Source organism: Dicentrarchus labrax, unplaced genomic scaffold, assembly GCF_905237075.1.
Source record: "Dicentrarchus labrax unplaced genomic scaffold, dlabrax2021, whole genome shotgun sequence".
Classification (NCBI taxonomy): Eukaryota; Metazoa; Chordata; class Actinopteri; family Moronidae; genus Dicentrarchus; species Dicentrarchus labrax.
In genome coordinates, this window is record NW_026136702.1 from 5,613,896 (window position 1) to 5,641,488 (window position 27,593).

The window sequence follows — 27,593 nt, forward strand, 5'->3', positions numbered from 1 at the left end:
GCGCTGAGGGCACACACACACACACACACACACACACACACACACACACACACACACACACACACACACACACAGTGGTCTCTGCTGGACGAAGGCTACCATCAGCTGGATTTTAATTCATGGGGAAAACGGAGGTATGTATGAAAAATTAATTCACCCCCACTCGGCTCATGAATGTAAATAAATAAATAAATAAATAAATAAATAAACGCCTAGCTGTAGTCGGACTGTCGCTAACGGCCGTTAACGATGTGCTCGTTTCTCTCTGCTACACCGCCAGCTTTAGGATTGGTAACAACAGCACTAGAATTCAGGAATGTGTATTTTCTTATGCAAAACAGGCTGTAGGACGCATTAGATAAAGCGGCTCCGAGGCTAGTGTGGCATTTACGCAAATATTATGGTTGAAATGATCTTGTTATTTCTCGCTGCCTCTTGCGGTCCAAGCTAGCCGCGACGTTAACCACGACCGTCGCGGCAGAATTTTCAAAATAAGACGTTTTCTGAAGTGGAAAATGTAAATGATGAACAGTGTTTGTGTTTCATGGTTAGTATCAGTCCTGTACGTATATCACGCTAGATTTGTGTATCCTAAAATAAATATGACTTGTTCAAAAATGATTGCTTTACCGAAGTCCATCCTAAATAAGAAATAAAGTGTAGAATATATGCAGACTTTGGTACGCAGATGATGGAAATATTTGAGAGGACGGCTGATTTAATCGTCATGTTGTCACTTTAAAACAGAGAAGATAAATGTCCTGAAGTGGCTTACAAAGAATGATAACTCTGCTTTTTTTGGTGCTGACTGAACGTTTTGAATTATGGAAGTAAATGCTTCACACATTATCACATACAAATGCACATTGTTTGCTTCAGCTATATTTACTGTGTGTTGTTGTGTAATTAGAGGAATAAATACCTTCTTATTCAACCTTAGCACAGTTTACATTTGACATATTATTATGCCTCTCAAGTAAACATCATTTTTGTGAGCCTGTAAGCGTCATTGTTACAGTACAGTAATCATCGTTTCTAGTGAAAGTATACTCTTAAGAAGAATTAAATAAAGCAGTGGTATGGGAGCCAATGGGGGTCCTTCAGTGAGATGTAGGGGCTCCTAAGCAAAAGGAGAGGTATAATATTTTAACTTTTATCACATTTTTTGGAAGTTGAAACAACAAGGGTTGTTATTGATTGTAATTTATAGTGATCCCTTGTTCAATCATTGTTTGACGTAGAAATTACAACAATACTTTCTTAAAACAATCCTTAAAATCCTCTCTCAAAACAGGGGTCCGTTGTCTAATGTCTATCTATCCTCGGGGGGGGGGTCCTTGACATGAAAAAGTTTGGTATCCCCTCACCTGCACTACCAAGTTAGATGCTTTTATTTTGACAACAGAACCCCTCACCGGAAATGAGTTGCTTCAACCCGCCTGTGGAGTTGACGCAGGCTCTGTCAGATACCTAGCTAGCTAGCTGAGTCCGTTTTGTTTTGGTTATGCTTCAGTGTGTCAAAGCTCGTTTGGCCGAAGTTTAAGGTTCAAGTCAGGTTCAAGTGCGTCATAAAGCCAGTGTTTTATCTCTGAGTGCAAAAGCGAAAGTAGCTTCGCCAGCTTTTGGCTGCTAAACCATTGACAGTGTGTGTGTGTGTGTGTGTGTTTCTCTGCAGAAGTACAGTTTAAAAGTGGCAAAAGCGGCGCCGTGAATCATGAATCTGCTATGAATGACTCAGGAGAACAGCTGGGGCTTCGTTCGCTGCCGTCCGGGCCACTTTCAGCCACCTGGAGGATCGGGGAGGAAACCAGAAGGAGACATTTGTCATTCCCGACTTCCTCAACGCCCTGACTGGTGCTGCACCTGGAGGTGTGGACGACATGGCCAGTCCACAGCAGACTGAGCTGTCATACGCGTGGGAAAAGTACATGGACTGTAGACTGCAAGGAGCGGATCTGCAGGTAGGGCGCTGCTGGCAGACACAGCCGGTGATACAGGCGTACCTCAGGGATCTTTCTCTGGATCTCTGGGTGGTGGTGGTGCTTACTGGGAATTTACAGGACTACCAGTACAAGTGGTCTTTGGGGAAACTTTATTTGGAAAGTCTTGACTACAGTCTGGACTTATACCCTGACTACAGATGTAGACGGGGTGTAAATATTTGTTTTCATAATGTTTTAAGTTGTAAGACTGCTCCAATGCAGCATTTAATTCATAAAGGCTTTGAAAATATACTCGATACAACCTGCAAAAACAGCATAAGTCTCTTTATTAGGGTTTCTTCTCTGCTTAAAAGTCTAATTTGATACACTATAATCCAAATATTTCATCCTCACTGCATCTAAACAGTTGTAGGGTGCTCGTTTGTGTGTGTGTGAGATTTGCTTCATTACAAGCTACGTCAAATCTTCAAGATAATTGCATCCTACATTAGAGAGAGATTCTCTTTAGTGTGCTCCTTGTCATCCCAAATGACTTTTTTTTTGTGCCGTAGTTGTTCCACAGTGAGTGACCATGAGCTACAAGAGACTGCTTCAAAATGTTGTGTGGCTGTAGAAAATTAAACAGTGAACAATGATCAGTAAGGAATATATGTGTATTTAAATGTTTGTACTAGCTGAATTCATTTAGGCCCACAAATTTCAAGTGAAACATCTGTACGGAGACGTGCATGTGACCACACAGATTTCCTCCATAGAATCAGGAGATTGTTCGCCTTCAGATCAACTTATTTTACCCAGAATTATATATAATTGTATGACTGGGATAACCACAGGGTGGAGAGTCTTTCTACCATTGCGGTAGGAATAAGCAGTAAAAATAACTCCGAAAGAAAATAATTCCCCACGTTGCTCGGAACATGCCTTGAATCCTCTTTTCGGATCCCCGGAGGTCCTCAGATGCCACTTTTTAGAGGCAGAAATGTAACTGATGCACAGCAGAAGCACGAGCTGGACCAGCAGTGAGTCACTGCTCAGAGGTGGAGGCAGGTGTAAACCACAGATTGCTTATTATGAGTGTTGCGCAAGTGCACTTTTGTTCCTGTGTCGGTGTATCAGAGGAGTGAGTGGCGGTGGTTCTGAACTCTTTTCTCTCCCCCCCCTCCCTCCTGCTGTCAGAGAACTAACAGCAGCCAGATCACGAGACTTGGATTAGGATCGGACTGCAGGCTAAGAGTGAACTGCCCTGCACACACACACACACACACACACACACACACACACACACACACAGATGAGATGATTTATGTTAGTCTATTATTTTTAATCTTATCACGTGCAAGTTGTCCTTAAAAGACCAAGAGATCTTTTTAAACGTGTGCTGAGAAAGCCTGTCGATTATTTTTCTCTATCTGGGAAATAATGGCTTCCTTCCTCAATCGTCATCATGCTTGTGGTGGTTGTGTTGTTGTGCTTCATTGCTTTGTTAATCATGTTGGTGTGCATAAGGATATCAGCTGTAGAAATCGTGCAGCCTTGTTCTCAGTTGTCATAGTAATACTAACGCTTGGACTGCACCAAGCAGGCTGTGCGTTTCTATTACTGGTAACTTTTTATGTCAGTTTTCTGTTGTTGAGACTCTCTCGGGATGACTGTGTTAGCTCCTCCAGCTTGTCACCTTCCCAGTGATCAAAGTGTTGTGTGCGTATGAGATGCAGAAAGATGGTTAAGTGAGCACAGCTGTACTCGCTCTCCAGTTTGCTGATACCGTAGCTTTCTCCTCTTGATTGAGTCTGATGGGAACATACACTGACAGGCTATAGCACTCACATGGATACTGTTGCACTGCTGATATTTTTCCGCAGCTCCCTCTGCCCATCCTTTCAGTGCACAAGTGTATATTTTTACATTCCTAGCATCCCACCTGAAGTGGTGTCTGTTAGTCATTCGCAGTCAGCAAACAGGTAAACACGACGAAGGGATCGTGGGTACCGTCCACAGACTGAAAAACCCCTGTTTTAATGCCCCTCAGACAGCAAGACTCTGCCCTGCTGCTCTGTATCTAATTCTGCGATCACACTTTATAGTGTGAAATGTGGAGGGCTGAAAGACACCTTCTCCTGCAGCGATCAATAAAGTACCACAAAAAAAGTGTAAAAGGACTGGTGCTGCTGCAGCCTTTGTTCCTTTTTCTCTGCATCCCTCATCCTTTCTTATTTGCATTCTTGTTTTCTCATATCTCTGCTTTTCATCTGCATTTCTATCAGGTTTCATCTCTGGCTGGTACTTCTGTTATGTATTTATAGCACAATGACAGTAACAGAACTGGGGTGTCTTGATTGGGTGTGTTCAAACCCTGACCTTATGTCTCTTGTCTTCCTCCTTTTGTTTTCCGGTTGGGACTATCATTCTCAATGAATACTTTTTCTGAGAAAGCAGAAATGCCTTAAACAGATTACATGTTTATTTGGGTCAAAATAAAGCAAAGTCTCAATAGAGATTAGTGCTGCATGAAATGATAAAAATGTCATATTGTGATTATTTTGACACAAAGTCTGATTGCAATATGACTCACGATTAGTGTGGGAATAATCATTGTTGCTGTTTCACTCAAAATAACTATTAAAATCATGATCATGTGACATTTTGTTGTGGTCTTTGCTGAAAGACCTAAATCTGAAGAACAAGATCTGTAGGTCAGGGCATCTCTGCTGCACTACAGAACTTCATTATAATTATGTTTTGTTACACATTTTACCTTTTTATCAAAGAATTGCAGCTCCTGTGATTTACAGAGCTCTTGATAACATCTCTATTAATTGTACAGCTCTAACAGAGATGGCGCAAACAGTTGTGGTTGGTCTGCCTAGCTCTGTTTATAAACCAGAGCCGTGGTTCAGAACATTGATGCTCCTTAGATAACGGCATTTACTATATAAAATCCACCATAAGCAAAGTTACTATTTGCATTTAATTTGCAGCATTTAGTTTAAGTATTATAGCTTCTGTGTAATGGGATTACCGGCATTAAGCCTTTCTTTCCATTCTTAAGAATTTCTTTCCTTTTATAGAGCCACAACTACCGTATCAGTGTGTTCCGCTACAAAAGAAATTTGCCTTGGGCACACTTGCAACGAAGTATCTGTGGGGACACTGCCCAATCTCTCTGAATCTTGATGAGCAGAGTCAATTTATTAGACTGGTTGCCTGGCCAGGAGCCAAGCAAGAGACCAGGTTTTGTTGCTTGTGAACTGTTGAGTTTCATTATGAGCTAACAGGATGTTTCAAAACACCAAAGTAAGGTGTTTTGGAGCGCTTCACTTTTTTTTGTCTTCTGGTACCAAAGGGCTCCAGTTTATTGATTCTGGCTCTGCTTCAGTCATATATCACTTTAAATCCAGTGAGTTGCAGTCTTGGAATAATGTTGATTCTGGTTGAATTTATCTTTCTGCATAAAAATGGATGACCTGCACTTGAAGAGGCACTTTCCTGCCGGGTGATCTGACTCATCTTGTAAGCGTCGCTCTGTAGCTGCTCTCACTTCAATCCTATGTTTTGACACTTTATAATTATGATTGGCTGCGATTTAAATGTCATTGTCTGTACATTGTTACTTAATCTCTAACCACAGATACTTGTGTGTTTGTGTGTGTGTGTGTGTGTAAAGCTGCTTAACTATAGTGTTTTTCTGAATTAGGACAACATTGGTCACACATTCCACCCACATTACTTGTCGTTAGCTTTCTAAGCTCAGTTCTGTGCTTTACATTCCTTCTGTGGTAAAGCCCTGAGTCTAAAGAAGATTAAACTTGTCGAGCAAAGTATACGGCAAAATGATGTGGTGAATACTAAGGAGGAAGTAAAGATGGCTGTGCTGGTTCACCTTTAATCCCCAAAAGTTGTTGTCTGGCTTGTCAGAACTGAACAATGTGAGATGCAGCATACTTTTATTTCTGATATATTTTGGTAAATGGCTGTGCTGCTATCGTCTATGAATATGTCATCAGAGATATTATGTTGTGTGGGTTGCGTGGCATTAAGGTCAGCTGTATTGTGTATTATGGCTCTAGCTATTTAAAGCAATCAGCGATAATGTGTACGGATCATTTTCCACATCTGAGCAACTGAGAGCACAGTACAGTGAGAGTAATTGCTACCTTAATTGGTCTCTCTTGTACTTTTCATACAGTGGTCTAGTATAATGGGATAATTATTTATGATATTGTTCACTTTTTGTTTTGAGGGTAGATCACATTGTCTAGCACACATCCAGCAGTTATTAAAATGCCTATATCTGCAAAAATTAGATCAGTGTGATCTTAGGAAATGTCCCATTGCATGATTTGTGTTTCTAATATGTGTATTGTGTTCATTATGTATAAAAGCAGCATTGTTTCTCAAGAAAACAATGCTGCACATATACATTACATATGCTATGGTCCAAACATAGAAAGTGTGCAGTCAGGCTCTGATCATGATGTCTTGTGATCATCACACTACTTTCACCAAAGGTTGTTGATCATTTTAATTTTATGTAGTGTGACTTGCATGATTTCAGGCATGTCCTCACATTGTTTACCAATACGTGTATTTAGTGAAGTCGCATCATTAGGCGTGTTGTCGGCCACAGGACTTGTTTCACATCTGCATTTATTGTTCGGTCCTTAGTTTCAACCTAACACCTACTTGCCCCGGTCTCCAGAGCTGTTCCACACGAATGGCTGAATGAATGAATAATTCATTTCTCTCGTTCGAGGTTGAGTCAGACTCCAACCGTTGCTCTGTCTCAGCTTTTTCCACCCAGTGGCATGTTATTAAGTCAGGTCTCTCCCTCAAAAACACACTCTCTCTCTCTCAGTTCACTGGGGAAGAGAAAGGCCAGAGCAGGCTGGCTTTATTGTAATTTTGACCAACACCAGCTTGCACGCTATCTCACTGTAATGAAAACAATGAAGCAGAGAGCAACACATTTTCATTTCCTCCACAGTATGCTCGAATAAAGGTCACCGCTTGTGACAGTGTGGACCTGACACTGACAAAAACACAAACATGCTTTTCGATGGTAGCCTCTTGACATTCTGCCGTGTGTCTTAATAGGAAAAAAGAAAGTTATTTGTGGTGTTGTGTGAAGCGGCCTTGCTCTCTGACTCGTAGTTTGTGAGGAAATGCGGAACGTTAAGGGCTCCTCATGATGCTCATCACCCAAATGTCAAATTAGATCAGTAGGGATCTCAAATCGGAAAAAACATTGCATAACCAATGCCCCACGTCCTCTCTCACGAGGACAGGATCACATCGCTTTCACTGCCTCTGCCAAGTTGTAGTCTACTCAATTATCCAAAGAGAGCTTGAGAGGAAAGTCTGTACCAGTGAGGGTGACTCAGCCATCAGACTCCCATGACTAGGCCTCCCATGATTGCCATGTTGGATAAAGGCAGTGTAAAAGACACAGGTCACAGTCACCACGTCTGAGCAATTACGCAAAACTTCACTCTTGCTTTCGGTAATCAAATGTCCATTTCTCGTATGTGAAGCCACCCTCTGACAGGAGCAAAAGTTAAAACAAACAGGGATGGGATTTTTACGGATTAATGAGGAATTCCGGATTTTACGACCTGAAAATGTGACCCACATGAATCATGCAGATCCGGAATAAAATAGTTGTCTTTTGGGGGAAGGGGTATGAGAGGACTTAAGGACATGGGCTAAAGTACATGAAGATTTTTTTCCTTTCAAGCAACATGTTCAACAAATGAATGCACTTGTCAATGTCTTTGTTGTAAACTATGGCTGCTGTCACTGAGTGTCCTTTTTAATTATTCAGTCTGTTAGTTGTGCTTAGTGCATCTGCAGTACACTTACCTTTGACCTACCTGGACCATAATAGATATTATTAAAAGCAAGATTGTTGTTGTTTTCCTCAATTCTGATGACTCTGTGCTGTCTGTGTCTCCTTTATCATTCAACTTGGATATTAATTCATGTAGCGAGTTAATTTCCCTTTGGCCAGGCAGCCCATGTACTCACACAGCGACAGCTAACCAGTAAAATATGAAAGGAAAGGTCTGCATCACCAAAATGTCAGATTATATTAAATTAATTATTCTATCAACAAATCATGAAATAGCTAGAAAAAAATACATCCCAGTGGCAATACGGGCAACCTGTAGCTGCATGTCTCACCCCCCCCGACAGCCTGTGTATGTCTACATGACAAATGAGCAAATAAAGAAGTTCATCACTGCAGAGGAAAGGTCAAAGCTTTCTTTTTGTTTACAGAAATGTGTTCTCAGAGCTTTGCGAACTGTTGATTTCCCCTCCAAGCTGTATTAATAAGTATTGGCAGTCCCTCCATTATCAAATCACCCCTGCTGGTTTGTGCCGAGTGCATTGTAATATTGGATTAGAGCCTCAGAGGAAAAAAAAACAACCCCCTTTCTGGGAAATTAGTGTTATCGTGAACCACTCAGTTTCCCTTTCCCATATGTGGAATACGGCCACATCAGGTACACTGATAACACAAGGACAAACCGAGTCATTTTAGATGCTCATTTTGGGAGATTAATTTTAATAGACTGAGTGCACAGCTCCAGCGTAGCTCCAGGGCTTATTTATTAAACTAATAATAGTTTTGGCAACCTTGAATCTTTGATTTCCTGCCAGTCACTCCCCCTGTTTATCTTTGCTGTCATCTGTTGCTGCATTTATTTCTTTCACCTTTATGTTCTTGTCAGCTTTCATGTTTTACCCCTGTCCTCTCCTGTCTCTCTCATGATCCATGCATTTCTTTTTCTTCCTCTTCCCTTCTCCCGTGTGTGATGTTGTCCAGCCCCCTGGTGTGCAGTGACCCCCACCTACCTACCTTCCTACCCACCCATCCCCTCACTGCTTGGGTGGGTTGTTGCCTCAGCTGTTGAAGTGTCACCCTCTCTGCCCCTCCTTGACCCTGGTGAGTGTGGTCAACTCTGCACCTTCATCACCCGCAACTTAAAATGTTAGGATGCCTGACATGAATATCTGTGTTCATCATCTTTTAAGCTGTCACAGATTAAACAAATGAGCAATATTACATATTCGCTAGTTAGATCTCTGTTTCATTGGTTACATCTCTTGTTAACTCTGTGAATGGCATTCATAGTGCTAGCATAAAAACAAAACTTGTTTTGACGGTTCTGACACAGGAAGGAAGTTGACTCACCACTAAACTGTACAACAGTGCCAGAAGAGTAGCCTCGGTCCCTGTCCTCACTGTGACGGTTAGCAGCAAAAACCGAGGTGTGACAAAATTGAAGGCACCTGAATAACCGATTTAAAAAGGTTTCCCTCCTGTTTGTTAGTCATGGAGTACAAGAAAATCAGTTTACACAGATATGCATAGCTGTAGGGCTTGTAAAGTAGACTATAAGGAGAGCTGTAAATTCTGCCATATTTACTCTTTAAAAGGGCTGTTTTATGTCACTAACTTTCTGTTTTTGTCACTTTCTGCTCTCATGTATGTAATGCTAATAGAAAGAATTGAGTCTATGTTCAAATCTGTGTCTGTGCAGCTAAATGATTTGGTGTGGTGTCTCTGTGACATAATGTGGTTGTACTAAGATATCACTGAGTCCAATCCACGGGTGCAAACTACTACTAGGGGTGCAAGTACACTTAAATTGAAAAAATAAAGATATTATGATGTTTGTTGATGACTAGTTCTAGTTTCAGGCTGCCTTTAAAGCAGAGTGTCAGTGTTAGTTGATGCATATTTTATTCAAAGCAAGAGGTTCTCCGTGGAGTTTTCTTACAAAACTTATATTCTTTTCATTCATATATTTTTATATTCTAGGTCTATGTTGAATGTGTTTTTTTTCCCTTATAAAACCTAAGACCGTGTTTTGACTAATTTTAAATCCTGCATTGTTTACATCCGAGGAGTCTCCTCCTTCACAGCCTTAGCTACTGCCGCCGTCAATCAGTAGAATAGCTTCGATACGATCACCAAATGTATGTACATTCTTGTGAGTGAAGAAAATGGGGACGCACTTGAACAAACATTGTTCTGTAGTGCTGCTAATGGTCGAAAACTCAACAGTGTACCTGTTTTAAAGTCTGTAACACAAGACGGAGATACTATATATGTTATTGGTGTGAATAATAATACGCCAAATATCATTTTATTTTTTACCAAGCTAACTTTCTTTTCTGAAAGTGAGTTGAGGTCATGTTTTAGTAGAGACACTTTTTCTCATGATGAAGGCAAAAGGAAATATTATACAATATATACATATGTTGCCTTACATTAAAAGTACTAACTGTAGAAGTTGAGGCATTTGAAAATGGTTACTTCTTAGGAATCTTTTGATAACTCATTTAATATCTATAGCTAATTGAGAAGAGTGTGCACTGATGTACAGACTGTTGACTAAGCAACTTTCCACATTAGTGAACCCACTGTAGACATTCCTTTATAACAACAACAACAATACCAATAAAACAAAACAAAAAACCTATATAGCCCTGTAATTTGAGTTAAGTTTATGAACGTGCTCTTCCAGGTTGTTTCCTTCCTGGCCATAATAGTTCAGACTGTGTGTAACGTGATAGGCACTGTGCTTGTGGTGTCTATTCTTTGGATTTGTGACCGAGACGCTCAGCGCAGCCACATCAGTCAGAGATCAGCGTTGCCTGAATGAATCCAGTCAGTGGTGTCAGATTAACAGCGGCGTAAAGCGACCTCCTGTATGGTGTAAGGGATGGCAGGACGCTGGCATAGAGAACTGCACGTCTGCCAGGGACAGTATTAACACACTACCCTGGAAGCAGTAATGCGGTTAAAAGCGGTCAGGTGGCTTGTGTCACTGTTAAGAAAGTCCCAATTGTGTTTTCCAGCTCTGGTGGTGAGAGTTTCCTCCTCTATAGTCAGGCTCTGACCGCAGCACTGCGACAAGGCTGATTTCTTCTTTCTTATGGTCTTTGTATCCCCAGACTCCAGTACTAGTGCTGTCTATCAGATTATTAAGTAATGAGCCTTCAATTTTGTGCATGAATAAAGGGAGTTTGTTCAGAGATAAAACCATAATATCTGAAATATGACTTGTGCTTCTGTGAACTAAATTGTTTTTGTGTTGGGATGTTAGAGAGGAGAAATAAAATGCATCTGACCTGATAAATCAATATTGGAGCAATAGTCTATAATGACATTAGGGGATGTTACATCACTATCTAATTGACTGTGCCATCACGTATAGCGACTACAAAACAAAATGAGTTAGAGTAATGTCATTTTGCTTTATAAAGTAAAAGAGGACTGTTTTTGTGTAGTTCATTTTTCATTTCACTTCTTCTTAATGTGAGTGCAAGTAATAATCTGGCTTTGATTCATGTCTCATCTGTGTGTGTGTGTGTGTGTCTCTCTCTCTCTCTGTTATCAGGTCAGCCTTCAGGGTCTGGAGAATTTCCTCTGTCTCTTCCACTATGTGCAGCATCACCCCAACCACAGCACCAGAGATGCACTGAAATTCTGGTAGGTCTCATTATTATTTTAACATCTTTAACTGTACTGTGATGGAGGTTTTGTCTCAGTAAGAGTGACTCACACACAACTGTAGTCTCAAAGAGTACATAGTTTTAAATTCACACCTCCATGACAAAACTAGACTTTAGTAGTATGGTGACTAAACAGGAGTTAGTGATCTAACAGTATTGGTCAGTTTTATACATCTGAATGTTTGCGTGAAACTAACACCAGTTGTGACGTGGACTGTGTGTAATACCTGCAGTTACTTTGCTCTTTTATTAATGTCTTTACCAAAGAAAAGTAACTGCAGAAGTGACAGATTTATTTTCAGCATTTGTATGTCCAACCACTATAGTAGAGGTTGCAGACATTATGTAATCATGGTGCATTAGCTGTTGGAGTACCTTGCTGCATAGATTTACATATTGATGTGGAAAATCGTGGGACATTAGCACCTCAAGTGCCTCTTGTTTGTATTCTGTTCAGTGTAAATAAGTGTCACACACACACACACACACACACACACACTACATAGAATTAAGTGAGGGCATTAGCATTCGGGTGCTATGTGTTCCCTCTGCTGAAAAGTGATTAGATTGAATGGGTTTTTGGACAAAATGCCTGGAATAATGTCCTTGTTTAAAGACAAGCTGAATGGAGTTTAATGTTTCGGTCTGCGAGATAAACCATTAAATCATCCCTTTTTCTTAATTTTTCAAGCTTTTGTCTGCAGTAATTAGCCCGTAGCTATCAGATGTTGTAGAAATTGAACAACAGCGGGTTTGTCACAAGATCCTCAAGTCGTTATACTGTCGTAAACTTTTAAGGTGTTATTTTATATTGCAGATTTTAAAATGTATGTTAGTTTGTTTTAACATTGTCAGTTTGTAAATGAGTTAGTGTAGCGTTGTGAATCTCTGAAACGTGTTAATCAAAGAGCTTCTATTGGCATCAATCAAACAATAAAACCAAACATTATGAATTCAGTTGTCATTTACAAATGTCTGTCACAACAACTCATCGCAGTCCCGAGTGAAAGGGACACACTGCTCATGTTGTGTGTGGACACTCTTCATTTCTTATTGTTTGCAGTAGAACCAGATATATTGATGCAGTTAATCATGTGGGTAAACCATGTTTGCCTCCATGACATAATTATACACTCACTTGCACGGTACACACAGGATTGCTGGTTCAAGGTGCTGTATGGTGTACTCTTATAAGAGCTGGCACCATGCTAACCCAAACAATATCTGAATATTATACATTGCTTAAAGTGTCCTTAAATTTCCTTCTTTAAACTTTTTGCTATGACAAAATGAAAGTGATACTTTGTTACTTTTAGCCACACTGAAAGGGACAGAGAGAATAAAGCTTCTACTGTGTAATTAACTCAGTTGGAGTGAGGAACATCCCAATGATTGGCCAGAGGGGAAACGCAAAATCTGTAATCTGCAGGAGAGAGATGTGTTTTGCAGCGGGGTGATATCATGGAAACCATTATCTCTGTTTACTGAGTCTCTAATCACTGTCTTGTGGTAATGATAAAACGTGGCACAAAGATGGTGGAGGAATTAGTCAGAATAATGTTTTTCATATTTAACAAGCAAATACTGTGTTTTTAAAAAAACTGTAGGGCATTTTTTTTATGATGCAGCTTGAACTGTCAATATGTCAGCTGTTTGTTTTTGAAGGCATTGTATGATTTAATAATATATTACATAACACATTGCTCCTCGCCTCTTAGAGTTGATGTCTGTGTTTTAGCCTTTAGAGATGAAGATGCAGTATGAGCTGTTTGATCAAAGCTTATCTTTTGACTGAGGCTTGTACTGCATGTGTGTGTCTCAGATAATACAATACAAACATTATCTTTATTATATATGTATATATTACAATATTACACATTAAGCAGTCAAACCAGGGTGAGCAATAGTATTGCAAGGTCAGATTTGCTCTGGTTTATTAAAACATATATAATACATACATTATATATATAATTTTCCTTTCTGATCGTTGTTTGAACTTGTATCATCCGCTCCTCCAGTATCTGTATCACCTTCATTTCAATACCATTACAAAATGTAGACAGGCTGGAGAGATAAAAACAATTGTGATTTTGTGCTAGTTTGAGTAGGGATGCGATCAGACTTGCTGATAGCATGTCAGAGCCTTTTTTAGATGTGCCTTTGGCCTATTTGAAAGTGACCTGTGACCTAAATAAGCTCCGTTCAGTGGACTGACATCTTTCACCCAGACGAAAGCGAAATTATCACGCTGAACTCGAATTGTAACTGAGTTTACAGTGTGAGATACTTAGTAGTAAAAGTTGGATATGGCTAAAAATTTTATATATCTGGATAATAATAAGAATATCTAATATAGTAAACAAATGCATATTTACAAATAAAATAAAACATTAATTTGGACAACCTTTTTCCCGATCTTGTTCCATGTACATAATGTGTACGGTTTCTATTGTTAGTCTAAACAGAGAGGAAGTTTTAAAGCTCGAGTTACATCCTGTACTAAGGTGTTTCGGTGTCTGAGCTAAGTATTTACCCCTGTGTAGGACGGAAAATAATTTGTATCAGTGGTGTAGAAACTGTTCAGTGACTCCTTAATAGAAGAAGAAGAGTAGAAGTAGAAGAGTGGAAACTATTTAGCATAACGTGTTTAGCCAGTCATTTTTTGGGAACCTTGTGGTCTCAATTAGAACTAAGAATAGAGCTGCAATAAATAAAACAATAGAGTAGATGTCAAATTTGAAAAAAAGCCTGGTTTGTGTATAATTGTGTAGACATCTTTATGGAATTACTCTTGACAGATTTAGTGTTTTTTGGAAGCTACTGAGCCTTGATAAGAGGCAAAAATAGAATTAGAAATAACAGAAGAATATCCTTCTTGCAATATAGAGCGCTTAACGCTTTAACAATCCTCTTTCTTTGCTCTTTTTAGTGCTTTTTCTAGTTGTTCCTAGTTGGCCTTTTTGAGCATTATAAAAAATTCCCAGAACAATTGTTGTAGTACAGAATACAAAGACAGTTACTATGAATAATGGTTGATTACGGAGGTCTTCTACAGGGCACTGGGGGCTTGTCAGTATTCACAAGGCCAGTCCCCTCGCCATGTGACATCACATGCTTTCATGTGATACGCTGATCTGCTGCGAATCTGGAAAGCTTCCATTTGAAATTCCAATTTAATGGAATTTGTGCTGGAGAACAGAAAATTCAGTCAGCAGTCGTGTGAGGAGGTATGCAGATACAGCCAGCAGAGCTGCAGTCATGCTTGGAGAAAACTCAAGATGACTGGAAGGAAATTGTCCAACCCAGTAACGTTTGGTAAGATAAGAACGACTATAAATGTATGTTACAGAGGCTAGTGCCAGAAATATGTGCTTTAGATATTATTAACCCAGCAATCCTCTGCATATTCTGTTTTTATTGTGTTGTGTTGAGTAGGTTTGCATCAGAGCGGTACCTAAACGGCAGAAATGTAAATGTGTACAAGTGAACATTATTTGGTTTCTGTCTGATGGAATTAGGGTATGACCTTTGTAATCGGGGTTGTCCTGTGAAGAAGGGGGGGGTGTATCTTAAACGCTGAATGGAGAGGTGTGAGCTGTGTGTCTTATTTTGAGAACTACAGTTTATTGTCAGTTACATTAAGAGGAACACGTGGTTGTGGCAGACATCGAATACTAGCTTGGAGGCACTCTAAGAGGAAGACAGCTTTCTTATTTACCTTCAAGCTACATGAGTTTACGTTTCAAGACTATCACATATGCATAATTTGAGATGGACATTGTACAACCCATGTGTACAGCTTAGGCTTTTTTAGGGAGTTATTTTATCTCACTGTACTTGTATCTTTCTAATATATTTACCCTAATGATTAATATGATTAAACAGCAGATTTGTCAGGCTAGTACAATTACAGATAAAATCCCAAACATATGCATAATCATCACTGAACTAGGTTTTACACTAAACACTAAACAGTTTTTTCTTTCCTAATTCATATTCATATTAAACGTACCTCAACCTGCTATGGCAAAAGGTATTGTTGCTTTTAGTGTGCATTAAGTGAGCTTTAAAATTTAACAGACAAAACATGTGGTGTGATATATCTGCTACTTTCGCATTTTTTATGTGCACATTTTCCTTAAAAGTTCTTCAATAAACTCAATCAAAGACTTTATGCTCTTTAAACTTGAATTAAAAGGTATCATAGAAAAATTCCATAAAACCTGGCAACCCTTAATTGAACAGGCAATAAATATCCTCTTAACTACAATAACTAGACTATTATGTGGCCATTAAAGTCTGTGAAGGTGATTTCACTTTTTTAATTTGAATTTACTGTAAGATATTAAAAATCATGCAGCTACCCAGAAGTGACAGATTTTTCTCTTATGAAGGACAACCTCACAACCCTACAACCCTACAAGGTATTATACAGATGTGTGGAAGATTTGATTGTGACACAGTCCGTATATAATGATCTATCTCTTGTGTTGCAGCTCAGACATGAGTGGGGCCAGTAACACACTGGCGAGGGAGTTCTTGACTGATGTACATCAACTATGCAGTGCGGTGGCCCAGAGAGCAGAGGCACGGGAGGAAGATGAGGAGGAGAGTCACATGGTGGCACTGGGAGAGTACCTGGTCAGGGGACGGGGCTTCCTGTTGCTCAGCACCCTGGACGCCATCATTGACCAGGTGAGGATGGTAACAAAATTAGAAGAATTAAAACATTTTAGCAACAACTACTGCCACGGATGTATGTAAATGCTAATACTGTGGTTAAATTCCATAATAGTCACACTAAGCTCACATTTTTTCATGCACCAATTCAATATCAGCATGACAAATTCAAATTTCTGCACTTAAGCCTATGCAACCTCTGCTGCAACTAATCTCTTTTCCATCAAAATTAAATTGCAGACAGAGTTTGCAATAAAGATACAGTATACTGAAAAAGGATGGTAAAAACAACAAGGATTATGGAAACATGAGACAGACATCAGCCGGTGAGATTAAAGGAGTATTTAATGACCACAATGCAATAAAACCCATAGTGAACATGTGTTGTGCAATGGTGAGATGCTCTATAATCCTGTACAAACAAGATGGACTTGATTAGAACATGGTTTTTAATTTGAGTTAGACATTTCCACTGGAGTTTTTCAATCACATGAGGAGATGATTACAAATCACTGACTGGACCTGAACTGAGAAATGAGAAACAAGATGCCCATTTTGATTTCTAGACACTGTACCCACCACAGGGCCAATATTGTCTCTGTATTTGTTTAGTGGCAATTTAGGCTGCCTCTCTACATCTTTGGCTGGTGTTGCCATTACATGCAGGGTGGTTGTATCTAAAGAGGAAATTGGCCATGGGCAGGGCCAATTTCCTCTTTAGAGGGCTGTTTGATTTTCTGATTGATTGCAGAAAGTTGGTTTCTGCTGCTGCTGCTGCTGCTGCATGCAGGATGTTGATGCTGATATGCAAATCTATTTAGAACAGCATTATCATATCACTTTTATAATAGGGTGTCACTTCAATATTGATATCTATTCTTATTATGCAATACCCAAAATCTCATTAAAAACGGATTTTACGGATGTGGTTTGAAGTTGGTTTGGCACAATGTTGTTGGAAATATTGTACAGTGAAAGGCAAATGTAGCCACTCTGTTTGGCTCCCATCTATGACAGTGAGTTGTGAGCACTCTGTTTAGATGTTAAATGGCCTCACAGAATCAGGTATTGTTTGCTCTGTTAACTGGCTCTGACTACATACTGTATTTATCTGATCTGTGAGTGTTTCTGGGTCAAGTAATAATTTAGATGTTTCTATCCTGAGTGAATTATAGGGGTTTCACGTGACAAGTGGAGCACTGCACATAAAAGGTCAGCGTCAAATACAGGACAAAGCAATATGACCCCTAAGGGTTTTTCTTCAATAGCTCCCTGCGTCAGACATGGTGTCGTTGCTGAGTTGTGCGTCAACCTACATATAACATAATGTGATGTGTTAATGAGATTTTAAGCGATTTGATGCTGATTATGTAAAATTATCTTCACACAAAGTACAACAGCGACATCAGTATATCAACAGACAAATGGAGTGGAGCTATAGTGTGACACAGTAATTGAGGTGGACTGATAAAGTAAGAAAGAATCCATTAGGCGTGGTTGACTTTCAACAATATGTAAATACTGATTTGTTCTTAAAAGCGTTTGTAGTCTGCAGAGAGAAAGATGTTGTCAATAAGCTCAGTTATGTTCATGTCTTTTAAAGGAGAAGACGTTTATAATCCGCTTACTTGAAGTAACAAATTCATTAGTGATCGAGTGATGAATATGACTCTGTTGCTTCATACTCTTTATATCTTTTTGCTTATTTCACACACATTTATTGTATTTTCTCTTTTTAATGGGAGCTTTGAGAAAGAATTTAATGCATTCATGTGCTAGTCTATCACAAGCTCCAGCTGTGTGTGTCAGCTGTGGCCTGAATGAAGTCAAGCCTTCAGTGGCAATCAAGGCCGGCTACTTTATAAACATTTTTTTGCGGTATACTGTATAAGAACTTGTGGTTTGCAAAATCGGTTTCAAGTCATAAATCTTGTGTTTTAATTTAGTTGATATTTGTGTTTTTATGGTTTGTTCCACTGTGCTGTTAAATACTCCCACCCAGTGCCACCCGATCTGCCAGTTCTGACACTGTTAAGATGACTAAGGCCTAACCCAGTAAAATGTTCATTATGTAATGTAGCAAGATTCTTATTCTTTACATTAGTAAAACTATTCCACACATAACCAGTATACTTATAGTTATGTAAAAACATTTAATAAAAAGGTCTCATATCTGAGGGGGTGGAGGTTTGTTTTTGTTTTTTTAACCGACCAAGTGTTAAAGTGTCAGGCTTCTGTCATCTCTGGGTACATCATCCACTGAATAATTCAAATGGCAAAAGATAAAAATATGTCTAATCTACAGTCAGAGGTGGTTAGAGTTGGAGCGTCACCAATCGATTGATTGCTGATATATCTGTGAATATTAGCTTATTGCATATATATACTTATTTATCAGTATTGGTGTATATCTTGGCCAATCAGATGCAAAAAATGTCAGTACAGAAATACCAAACTAGGTAATTTGCAAACACTGTCACCATTACATAGTTTGTCCACCAGGGAGCATTGACAGGTTTATTTTATTTTATGTCCCGCTCAGTATGTATCTTGATCATAATAAAATAAAGTCCAAAATCCGAGTATCAGTCTCACAAATCCAGTATTAAATGAGCAATAGTAAAAAGCTGTAAAAGCTGTAATTTAATGGAAGTAAAAGTATTCATGAAAATAGTAATAGAGTATCTAACAAAATGCCTACTTGATTTAGTGACATCTAGTGGTGTAGTAAGTGGTGATCGCAACTTGCTCGCTTCACCCTAGCGACCCAAGTGCGAAGGAAAAACTACGGTGGCTACAAAACGCATTGGGAAAAAAAGTGAATGCCCCTACCTAAATCCAGCGTTTGGTTTGTCCCTTCTGCAGCTCATTCTAAGGTAACAAAAACCTGATGGTGAAAATGCACAAAATGATAATGATCGATTCAATTAAGTGTAATGCAGTGTGTATTTTACTGTGAAAATAAAATACTGTTTTACTGTGCAGTTTTGAAAAATCAGCAAGCTGGTCGTTTTTTAATTCACACATGAAGGAGTAGGTTGATTGTTTTTAATTAACACATGGAGGAGTTGGTTCTCTCTCTGCTGTGAGGTATGCCCTGGATAAACATGAGATCCACAAGGTCTTGGAAGTAAGGCTGTCATGTAGACGCTACATTGCTCACTGACACACTTGCACTGAAGACTAACTAACTAGCTAACTAAATGTGCACAAATAAACATATAAATCGGTTAGTCTTGGGATGAAAACCAATTTTTGGAAAATTCTGATTCAAAACAACTTTTAAAGGTGTGAAATTCTAGTAGTAGGAGTAGAAGTAGTAGTAGTAGGAGGAGTAGTAGTAAAACCCAAAGGGACATTTGAGAGTTTGTCTTGATGGGAGTGTCTGGGTGTGACATCAGAGTGTGACCAAAGGGAAAGAGGCAGGGACGCTTTCTAGGTAACCTCAGTGTGTTTTATTGCACTCTCAGGAATTGACCTGCCGGGAGGAGCTGCTCACTTTGCTGCTGTCCCTGCTACCACTGGTGTGGAAGATCCCTGTGCAGGAGGAGAAAGCCCCAGGTCAGTACCTACATTTACTTCCTCTATTATTTGTTCATGTTAATGTTGATGTTAACAGCACATACCTCACGCTTCCCAGCTGTCATGGCGTGCAACTACTTCCTGGTATGTTACTAGTAATATCAATTACATGCCCAATTTATGAGTATAGAATTTGCTGTGCATTCGGTTCTTTGTGATTTGCTAACTGTAAAGTGATATGGTTTGTACAGACGAACTGAAATGCAGACTGCATTTCATGGGCCTGAAATGTTCTCTAGCTTTTTATATTTATATATTTGTTTAATCTTCGTCCATCTTTTACATAATTCTTTAGGAATTATCAAGGTTAAGCAGTGATTCAGCATTGGGTTTGGTGGGTGTGAAGGCAGTGGAATGTGTGCACATTTCTGTTGAGTGTACATAGTGTCTGTGATGTTCTTATCAAATGACTCATTTTTATATTTGTTTTAATTTTGTATTTTACTTGCTTAATACTGCAAACTGTGTGCTGTACTCATTTTGAGATGTTAGCCATTATAGTCAGGGTCTCCATTATGTTGAATCTTTGTGTTACGAACATAAGCAGCCTTACAAAATTAGAAGTCTATTGGTTGCTGAGGAGAGTGACCTCAAGATGACACCGGTATTTAGTACAGGACTGCTGATCCTCTCTAACAAGGACCCTAGACATTTTTTGCTTTAATTAATTCTTCCTCACTGAGTGTGTTTTAAAAAACTCTGAATAGTCTGATTGGCATACAGCTGTGATTTATGTTAATCATCTTAAACTTTAAAAAGTAACATTTTTTGGAAAATCACACAAATTCAATTCAGTCAAAATTCCTAAATGTGACTTAACCAGACGGTTGTTCCTGTGTGTTGACAGATTTCACCCTGCCGTCCCTACTGGAGGTATTCCTTAGCCGGGAGGTGAAGGCCACCCCTCTCAGAGCAGGACAGAAGGCTGTGACAGATGAACATAACTCTGGAAAGCGGTCCCGTGTTGGCAGTGGCACCTGGAAGTCACGGAGGTCACGCAGGACAGCACAGAGATACTCTGTAAAGGATGCTCGGAAGTCCCAGGTTTCTACCTCAGATTCAGAAGCCAACCCTGAAGACAAAGCTGTCCCAGGCCCTGGTGGTGCAAGGAGCCGTAGGTCACATGGCTCCACCATCCGGGTAAGCTGTCAGCATCATCGTTCAGAGGCCTCTCAGTTAACATCCACCACCGCTACAGAAACCATGAGTGCACCATACCCACACCCTCGAGCCCCTGGGTCCCAGATGACGGACACTGAAACCCTGACAGACCCCGCTGCAATATCAATTTTCAACCGCATGGAAAATTCGCCCTTTGATCTCTGCCATGTGTTGCTTTCCCTGCTGGAGAAGGTTTGTAAGTTTGACATGAGCATCAACCACAACCCTGGCCTGGCAGTTAGTGTCGTACCTACTCTCACAGAGATCCTGACTGAGTTTGGAGATTGCTGTGGTCCAGGGGGAGGGGGTGGAGGTGGAACAGGGGCAGAGGAGCTTGCTGGAGGCTGGACAGAAGAGCCCATCGCACTGGTCCAGAGGATGCTTCTACGCACCATCCTGCACCTGATGTCCGTGGATGTGAGTCAGAGTGAAACCCTCCCAGATAGCCTGAGACGCAGCCTGACAGATCTGCTAAGAGCCACCCTCAAAATCCGGAGTTGCTTGGAGAGGCAGACTAACCCTTTTGCTCCTCGGCCTAAGAAGACCCTGCAGGAGGTCCAGGATGACTTTTCATTCTCCCGCTATCGCCACAGGGCACTTCTGCTGCCAGAGCTTCTAGAGGGAGTATTACAAGTGCTGCTGGGTTGCCTGCAGGCTTCCACGCCCAACCCCTTTTTCTTTAGCCAGGCACTGGAGCTCATCCATGAGTTTGTCCAGCACCGCGGCCTGGAGCTGTTCGAGGCCACAGTGCTGCGGCTGGAGGGACTTAGCAGGGCCAGGGATTCTGAAGTAGTAGGCGAGGCTTCCGAGAGGCTACGAGGTCTCATTGCAGGGGTCTTTAAGATCATCAGTGCAGTCAAGAAGGCAAAGTCAGAGCAGTTGCATCAGTCTGTGTGCGCCAGACGCCGCCACCGCCGCTGTGAATATTCCCACTTTCTGCATCACCATAGAGATCTGTCAGGTTTGCCAGTCTCTGCTTTCAAGCAGGCTGCTAGACGCAACCCCTTTGAAGAGGACGGAGAAGGCAAGGAAGGGATGGAGGGTGACGGCGTGCGTTACCCTGAGCGCTGCTGCTGCCTGGCTGCCTGTGCTCATCAGTGTCTGCGACTCCTGCAGAGACTCTCCCCCAGTGGTCCAGCTGTGTTGCAGGTACTGGCTGGGGTGCAGGCTGTTGGAATCTGCTGTTGTATGGATCCCCGCTCAGTTGTAGGACCCCTGCTCCATGCCTTTCAAGCTCCAGGTCTACGTAGTTACCAGTCTCATGTTCTTAGTGTTCTGGGCAGACTGATCCTTGACCAACTTGGTGGAGGGCAGCCCTCAGAGAAAGCCAAGCTGGCCTCCTGTAACATCTGCACTCTGGACAGCAGCCAGCTGCCAGGCCTGGAGGAGACACTGCAGCACGGGGACCCTTCAGCCGTCTCTACCAGTCTGTGCTACCGCTCCCAGGGTATTCTTCCAAGTGGAGGGGGGGCAGAGGACATGCTGTGGAAGTGGGATGCTCTGGAGGCCTACCAGGAGCTAGTGTTCGGTGATGACTGGCAGCTGAGCCAGCAGATAGCTGGTCATGTGTGCCACCTGACCCTGCGGGGGAATGCTATAGTGCAGTGGCAGCTCTACACACACATCTTCAACCCTGTGCTGCAGAGAGGGGTAGAGCTGGCCCACCATGCCCAACAGCTGGGGGTTTCCACTGTCTGTACTCAGGTCTGCAGTTATCACACACGGTGCCTGCCTGTGGAGGTCCTACTCATTTACCTGCAAACATTACCTGCCCTTCTCAAATCAAGGTGAGCGGTTTTACATCAATTTTAAAGATGAGTTTAATTTTTCCCCTGATCATCCGTCTATTTTCAGTGGTTGTTTGAGTCAGTCTTTCTGACTTTCTCTGTAGTACTGTACAGCATTTCAGGGCTCTGCCAGAGATGTGTTTTAGATTTAAATTTTTTATGTAGATAGATGTGTGTCTCTGCTTGGATTAAGTAAATATTCAGAAGCAACAATAATGTGTATGGACTGATCTCTTGTTACATTCAATTGATACAGATGGTTGTTTTGAAAAATGTTTAAGCAGATTTCTCACTGAACAAATGGATTCTGCATCTTTTATACTATCACACAAAGCAAATATAATCAGCCAGGTCGAAGTTGAAAGACACCTAATCCACTGGGACATTGTTTGTCATTAGATCTGTCTCTCCAGGTCATTGCTAATTGATGCTAATCCATAATTTATTACAGCTTTGTGGACTGAGTGAGGGATGGAAGATAATTGACTGTTTATGTAACGCTGTTATGAGGACAATAGTCTGGCAAAAGCAGGTGCTTGTGGTGTTTGTCTGGATATATTTAACAAAACTCAGCCAAAATGTAATAGGTTTAATACTGTATTAATTAGGTTTTACTTTTAGTTTGGGTATTATCAGTGAATATTGAGTTCTCAGCTTTGAAATGTGTTTTTCTGACCGTGGTTTAATCCTTGTGACCTGTCTGGATTGTATACTGGCTCCTGCCCAATGCATGCTGGGATAGATTGAATCCCCTTGCGAGCTTAAACACGATCAGTGGGTATAGAAAATTGGATGGATGGATGGATGCTTTGAGGCAGTCTGTCAGTGGTGGGCAAAATTCAGAGTATGTTGTTTTGCTGTCTGCAGGTTTGAATAGCATTCAAAGTCTTAACAGCAGTCGTGTCATCTGAGCCTTTTCAAAAGACACTTTAGAGACAATTTTATATCCTTCTATATATAATGTATATATTTACATAGGAAGCTCATTAATATGTATAATTGGTTGTACCCAGGATGCACATTTAAATACCTTTTTATTCAGGAATTCTTGGTTAATGATAAACAAATAAAGAATACTTGATCAATTCTGTTGTAGTGTAAAAGTGTGAGTAAGTCAAGAGCAGAGAAATCATCCTGATTTCAGGCTTTTAAAAGCAAATTTTCACCCATACTAGTTTACTAGTACACATTGGCTAAAATATCTACCACTACCAGGACACAAAATCGTATCTACTGTTCAGACAATATTGCCACGTAATCACCTTCCTGTAGCCATATGAGTGTTGTTCAAAACAACTCTTAGAATTCCACTTTATGTAGCTTTTATTTTATAGCTATACAGTTTATTTAATACACTGGATTTAGTCTGTTTTATCACAATTGTACATTATTGAAACTTCAGGTGGCAGCACACAAGGTAAATAAAACAATGGTAGCTCAAATGTAACATACAACTGGTATTATGAGTTTAAAGAAAAACATTTTTCAGCGGGCCTGGAACATTGGCAAACAAATTGCAATATTTAATGCCCATCAAAAGCAAAATGATGACTTGTAGGTGGATGCTTAGTGAACTACTGCTTCTGAACAGGACGAAACAACTCATCCTATATGGTCAATCTCACCAGGTTAGACTATACGGCTCCATCTGGTGGGCCAATTACATACTTTTTTAAGATATGGGTACAACATTAGGTTAAAGGTATTATTTGTATTGTTAAGCTTGATTGACATAGATGTGAATGAGGAAGTTTTATCTATTTGTTATTAGAGTATGGATGAATATTTTAACTTCCAGATAGATAAGATAACAAGGTAAATAATCACTTGCTCCCATAGTGTATTCATAGAGTGAGAAACATTTACACAAGCAAAAAAGTTTGATTTTAGGCCTCCTGGGGTCATGTGAATTGTTGTAGTTTCCTTTTGAAATGGTTAGCTATTGTTATGTTTCGTACATCTCCTATTTATACACCATACTCATTGATTTAAAAGCATGCCAACAGTTATCTTGTTGCAAGATAACTTAAAAGACAAGTAATCTTCTCAAAGCTGTACATCATCTGACGTCTTGCACTGCTCCTTTTTGCTTTCTGCAGAATTTTTTCAGATGAGAGTATTAAATATTCAGGCTAATGGATAGTCATCTTGATGGACTTGCACACCACTAATGAAAGGAGGAAATGTTCTGAAAAAGCAGAATTAATCAACTCCACATTAATTTAGAGGAAGGGTGGAGAAAGGGTGTAAATTAGAGGAAAATCAGAGGAAAATCAGCAAGTATGTAATCTATTAAATATATCTATTTCATTCCCTGAGCTCAAACCTTGAACTGAACATCTGTTCCTGAACATACTCGGTAGACAATCCCATGCTGAGATTAATGTCAGCACATCTCTTGAGAGTGTTGTTTTCTCCTGCCAAATGTTGATTTAACCTTCATTCACAGATGACACATTATTCTTTTAAGTTAATTTACCCTACATTGTAATAGCTTAATTTATTATTCATCAGTAGTGTGTGTATACCAGTAGTAAACAAATTTAAAAGGGTAAAATGTCAGCTTTGTTTTGCTAAATAACATACGCTTCACATTCAGATAACGTGACAGAAATTTGTGTTTCATGCGGCTCAGTTAAAAAAAAAACACGCAAAAAGCATAAAGTTGGAACTTAACAAGTATAGCAGGTGTGTTCATCTACAATGTTAGTGTCCTTCACAGTTAATTTATCATGTTAATAGAAGTAGACTCATTTATTTAAAGCTGTTGTTGTGCCCTGGGGGAAATTATATCTGCAACCTGATGGGAGGAAATTAAATGAGTGATGGTAGGAGTGTGACGGGTCCTGTGTGATGGCAATGGCTTTTCCTCTGATTGACTAGTTGTAGAGTTTGTTAGATTAGACCGAGTGGTTCCATTTATTTTAATTGCTGGGAGTTCTAGTAGAGTTTAAATGTGTGCAGTTCACATCCACCCTTTCTGTCACCACATTCATCTGTTCCGTGGGCAGTGAGAGGCATGTGTATGTGTGTAATAGTTAAGTCAATTAATGGCATAGTGCATTAAAATGTTGAAAAAATTAATTATGAGTCTTGTTAGTTGCCCGTATTTATATTGAGTGTGTGTAATGTTTACCTTGCTTAGTTTCTTCTCTCTTCTTCTTCGTAATTTTCTGTTACAGGGTGATCAGAGACCTTTTCGTCAGTTGTAACGGGCTCAATCAGGTGACCGAGCTTGTCTACCTAGACCAGACACGCTCTTTGGCTCTGAAGGTGTTTGAGACTCTGATAATTGGCACTAGATACCAGCAGACCGATGGGGTGCTTCAGGAGTTGGAGAGTGCTGATGCCGAAGAAAGGGAGGCCGTCTTGGGCCTGGCTGAGGAACTGGGGTCCCGAGGGGCTGGAGAGGGCCCGCAGAGCCTCAGCAAGTTCTACGAAGGCCTAAAGGAGGCGTATCCACGCCATAAGAGCCGGAGCGGGCAGGGCCGTGGACCTGGGCGCAGCCGAGCAGAGACCCACCTCCATGTTATCAACCTCTTCTTGTGCGTGGCCTTCCTCTGTGTCAGCAAAGAGGCTGATTCTGACCGGGACTCAGCCAACGACTCTGAGGACACTTCAGGTTACGACAGTACAGCCAGTGAACCCCTAGGCGGGCGATTGCCTTACCTGTCCCCGGACAGCGTGGCTCTGCCCTCCAAAGAGCAGGTACGACGCGCTGCAGATGTTTGGTCAGTATGTCGGTGGATCTACCTAGCCAACCCTTTGTTTCAGAGGCAGTTCTTCCGGCTAGGAGGACTGGATGTTTGCTTACGCCTCATGGCCATGGTTATTCAGAAGCTTTCCTGTAAGACCAAGGATGGGAAAGCAAAGAAGAAGAGGGACGGTAAGGGCAAAGGCAGCCCCGAGTCCACTGCCTCAGCTACCTCTCTGGGACTGGAGGAGACAGCTCAGGATTCAGCTGACACCTTTGGCACCGGTCCAGCTGAGGGAAAGACCAAAGATCCAGCAAAGAAGCTGGAGGAAGAGTGGCAACTACAAAGTATTCGTCTCCTTGAGGCCCTGTTGGCTATTTGTCTGCACAGTGCTAACTCGGCCCTGCAGAGGACAGAGCCGGAGCTTTCTTATCAGGTATGTAATTTAATATATTGATCGGACCACATCAACCACAAAAAAAAAAAAAAAACGTTTAACCCTGGCTTCCAATAAATTGTTGTCTCCTCTTGTCTGTAGCTCCAGTCAGTGGAAGAGACCCTGTTTGAGGTGAGAGACCAGCTCGCTCGCTCAGGGGTGGTGAACTCTGACCTGGCTGTTCCTCTGTTTGACTCTCTCCTGAGAGTGGCCTTGGCAGAGGTATCATCCTGTCCTGATCCCCCTGAGGAGAAGCCAGACAGGGTGAGTCCTGCCTTGGGAGAAACTGTGAGTGAAGTTACTGCACCTTTTTACATTCTCAAGTTTTTTGAGCTACTCGTGTATCAAGAGGCAAGGTCAGGTTATAGCCAGCCTGGCACCAGACACTTGATTCCTCTGCAGCTACAGCAGGTGCTATCCATGCTCATCGCAGTATAAAACTCTGGGCACAATGTTACCTAATCTTTATCTGTTCCGCTGGACAATCTTTATCTGTTCCGCTGGACAACCTCTTTGCAATTGAAAGAAGCTTTTTAAATAGAATTTCTTTGTATTGAAACTATAAATGTTGTTGTTTGTGCCTTATGTGCAAATAATCTTCTTACATCAACAACTTCCCAATCTTAACTGCCTGTTTTCCAACATACATTAGTTACCCATTAAGTGTATGTTGGTACGGTTCAATTAAAATTACTAACTAAGGGCAACCTGGTGGAATATAGGTTCAAGGTGCTGACCATATACTTCATTACATATTATTGCCATCTCTCTCTCTCTCTCATTG

The 27,593-nt window shown here is 40.7% G+C and overlaps 1 protein-coding gene across 12 annotated transcripts in view; it reads left to right on the forward strand.

Moving 5' to 3' along the window:
• The first annotated feature begins 38 nt into the window (after nt 1-38).
• Nucleotides 39-27,593, forward strand: part of lyst (lysosomal trafficking regulator) — a 58,712-nt gene continuing 31,157 nt past the window's right edge. For 6 of the 12 annotated variants that reach the window (XM_051415247.1, XM_051415327.1, XM_051415297.1 and 3 more), the window contains exons 1-8: nt 39-134; nt 1,676-1,961; nt 11,354-11,445; nt 15,965-16,163; nt 19,619-19,709; nt 20,578-22,678; nt 25,861-26,809; nt 26,912-27,097. In XM_051415247.1, the coding sequence (XP_051271207.1) occupies nt 1,881-1,961; nt 11,354-11,445; nt 15,965-16,163; nt 19,619-19,709; nt 20,578-22,678; nt 25,861-26,809; nt 26,912-27,097 (3,699 nt within the window). In that variant the 5' untranslated portion in view covers nt 39-134; nt 1,676-1,880. Of the gene's footprint in view, nt 135-1,456; nt 1,562-1,675; nt 1,962-5,278; nt 5,454-8,769; nt 8,890-11,353; nt 11,446-15,964; nt 16,164-19,618; nt 19,710-20,577; nt 22,679-25,860; nt 26,810-26,911; nt 27,098-27,593 lie in introns of those variants that run through there. The other 6 variants (XM_051415277.1, XM_051415350.1, XM_051415287.1 and 3 more) reach the window with 4 other exon arrangements.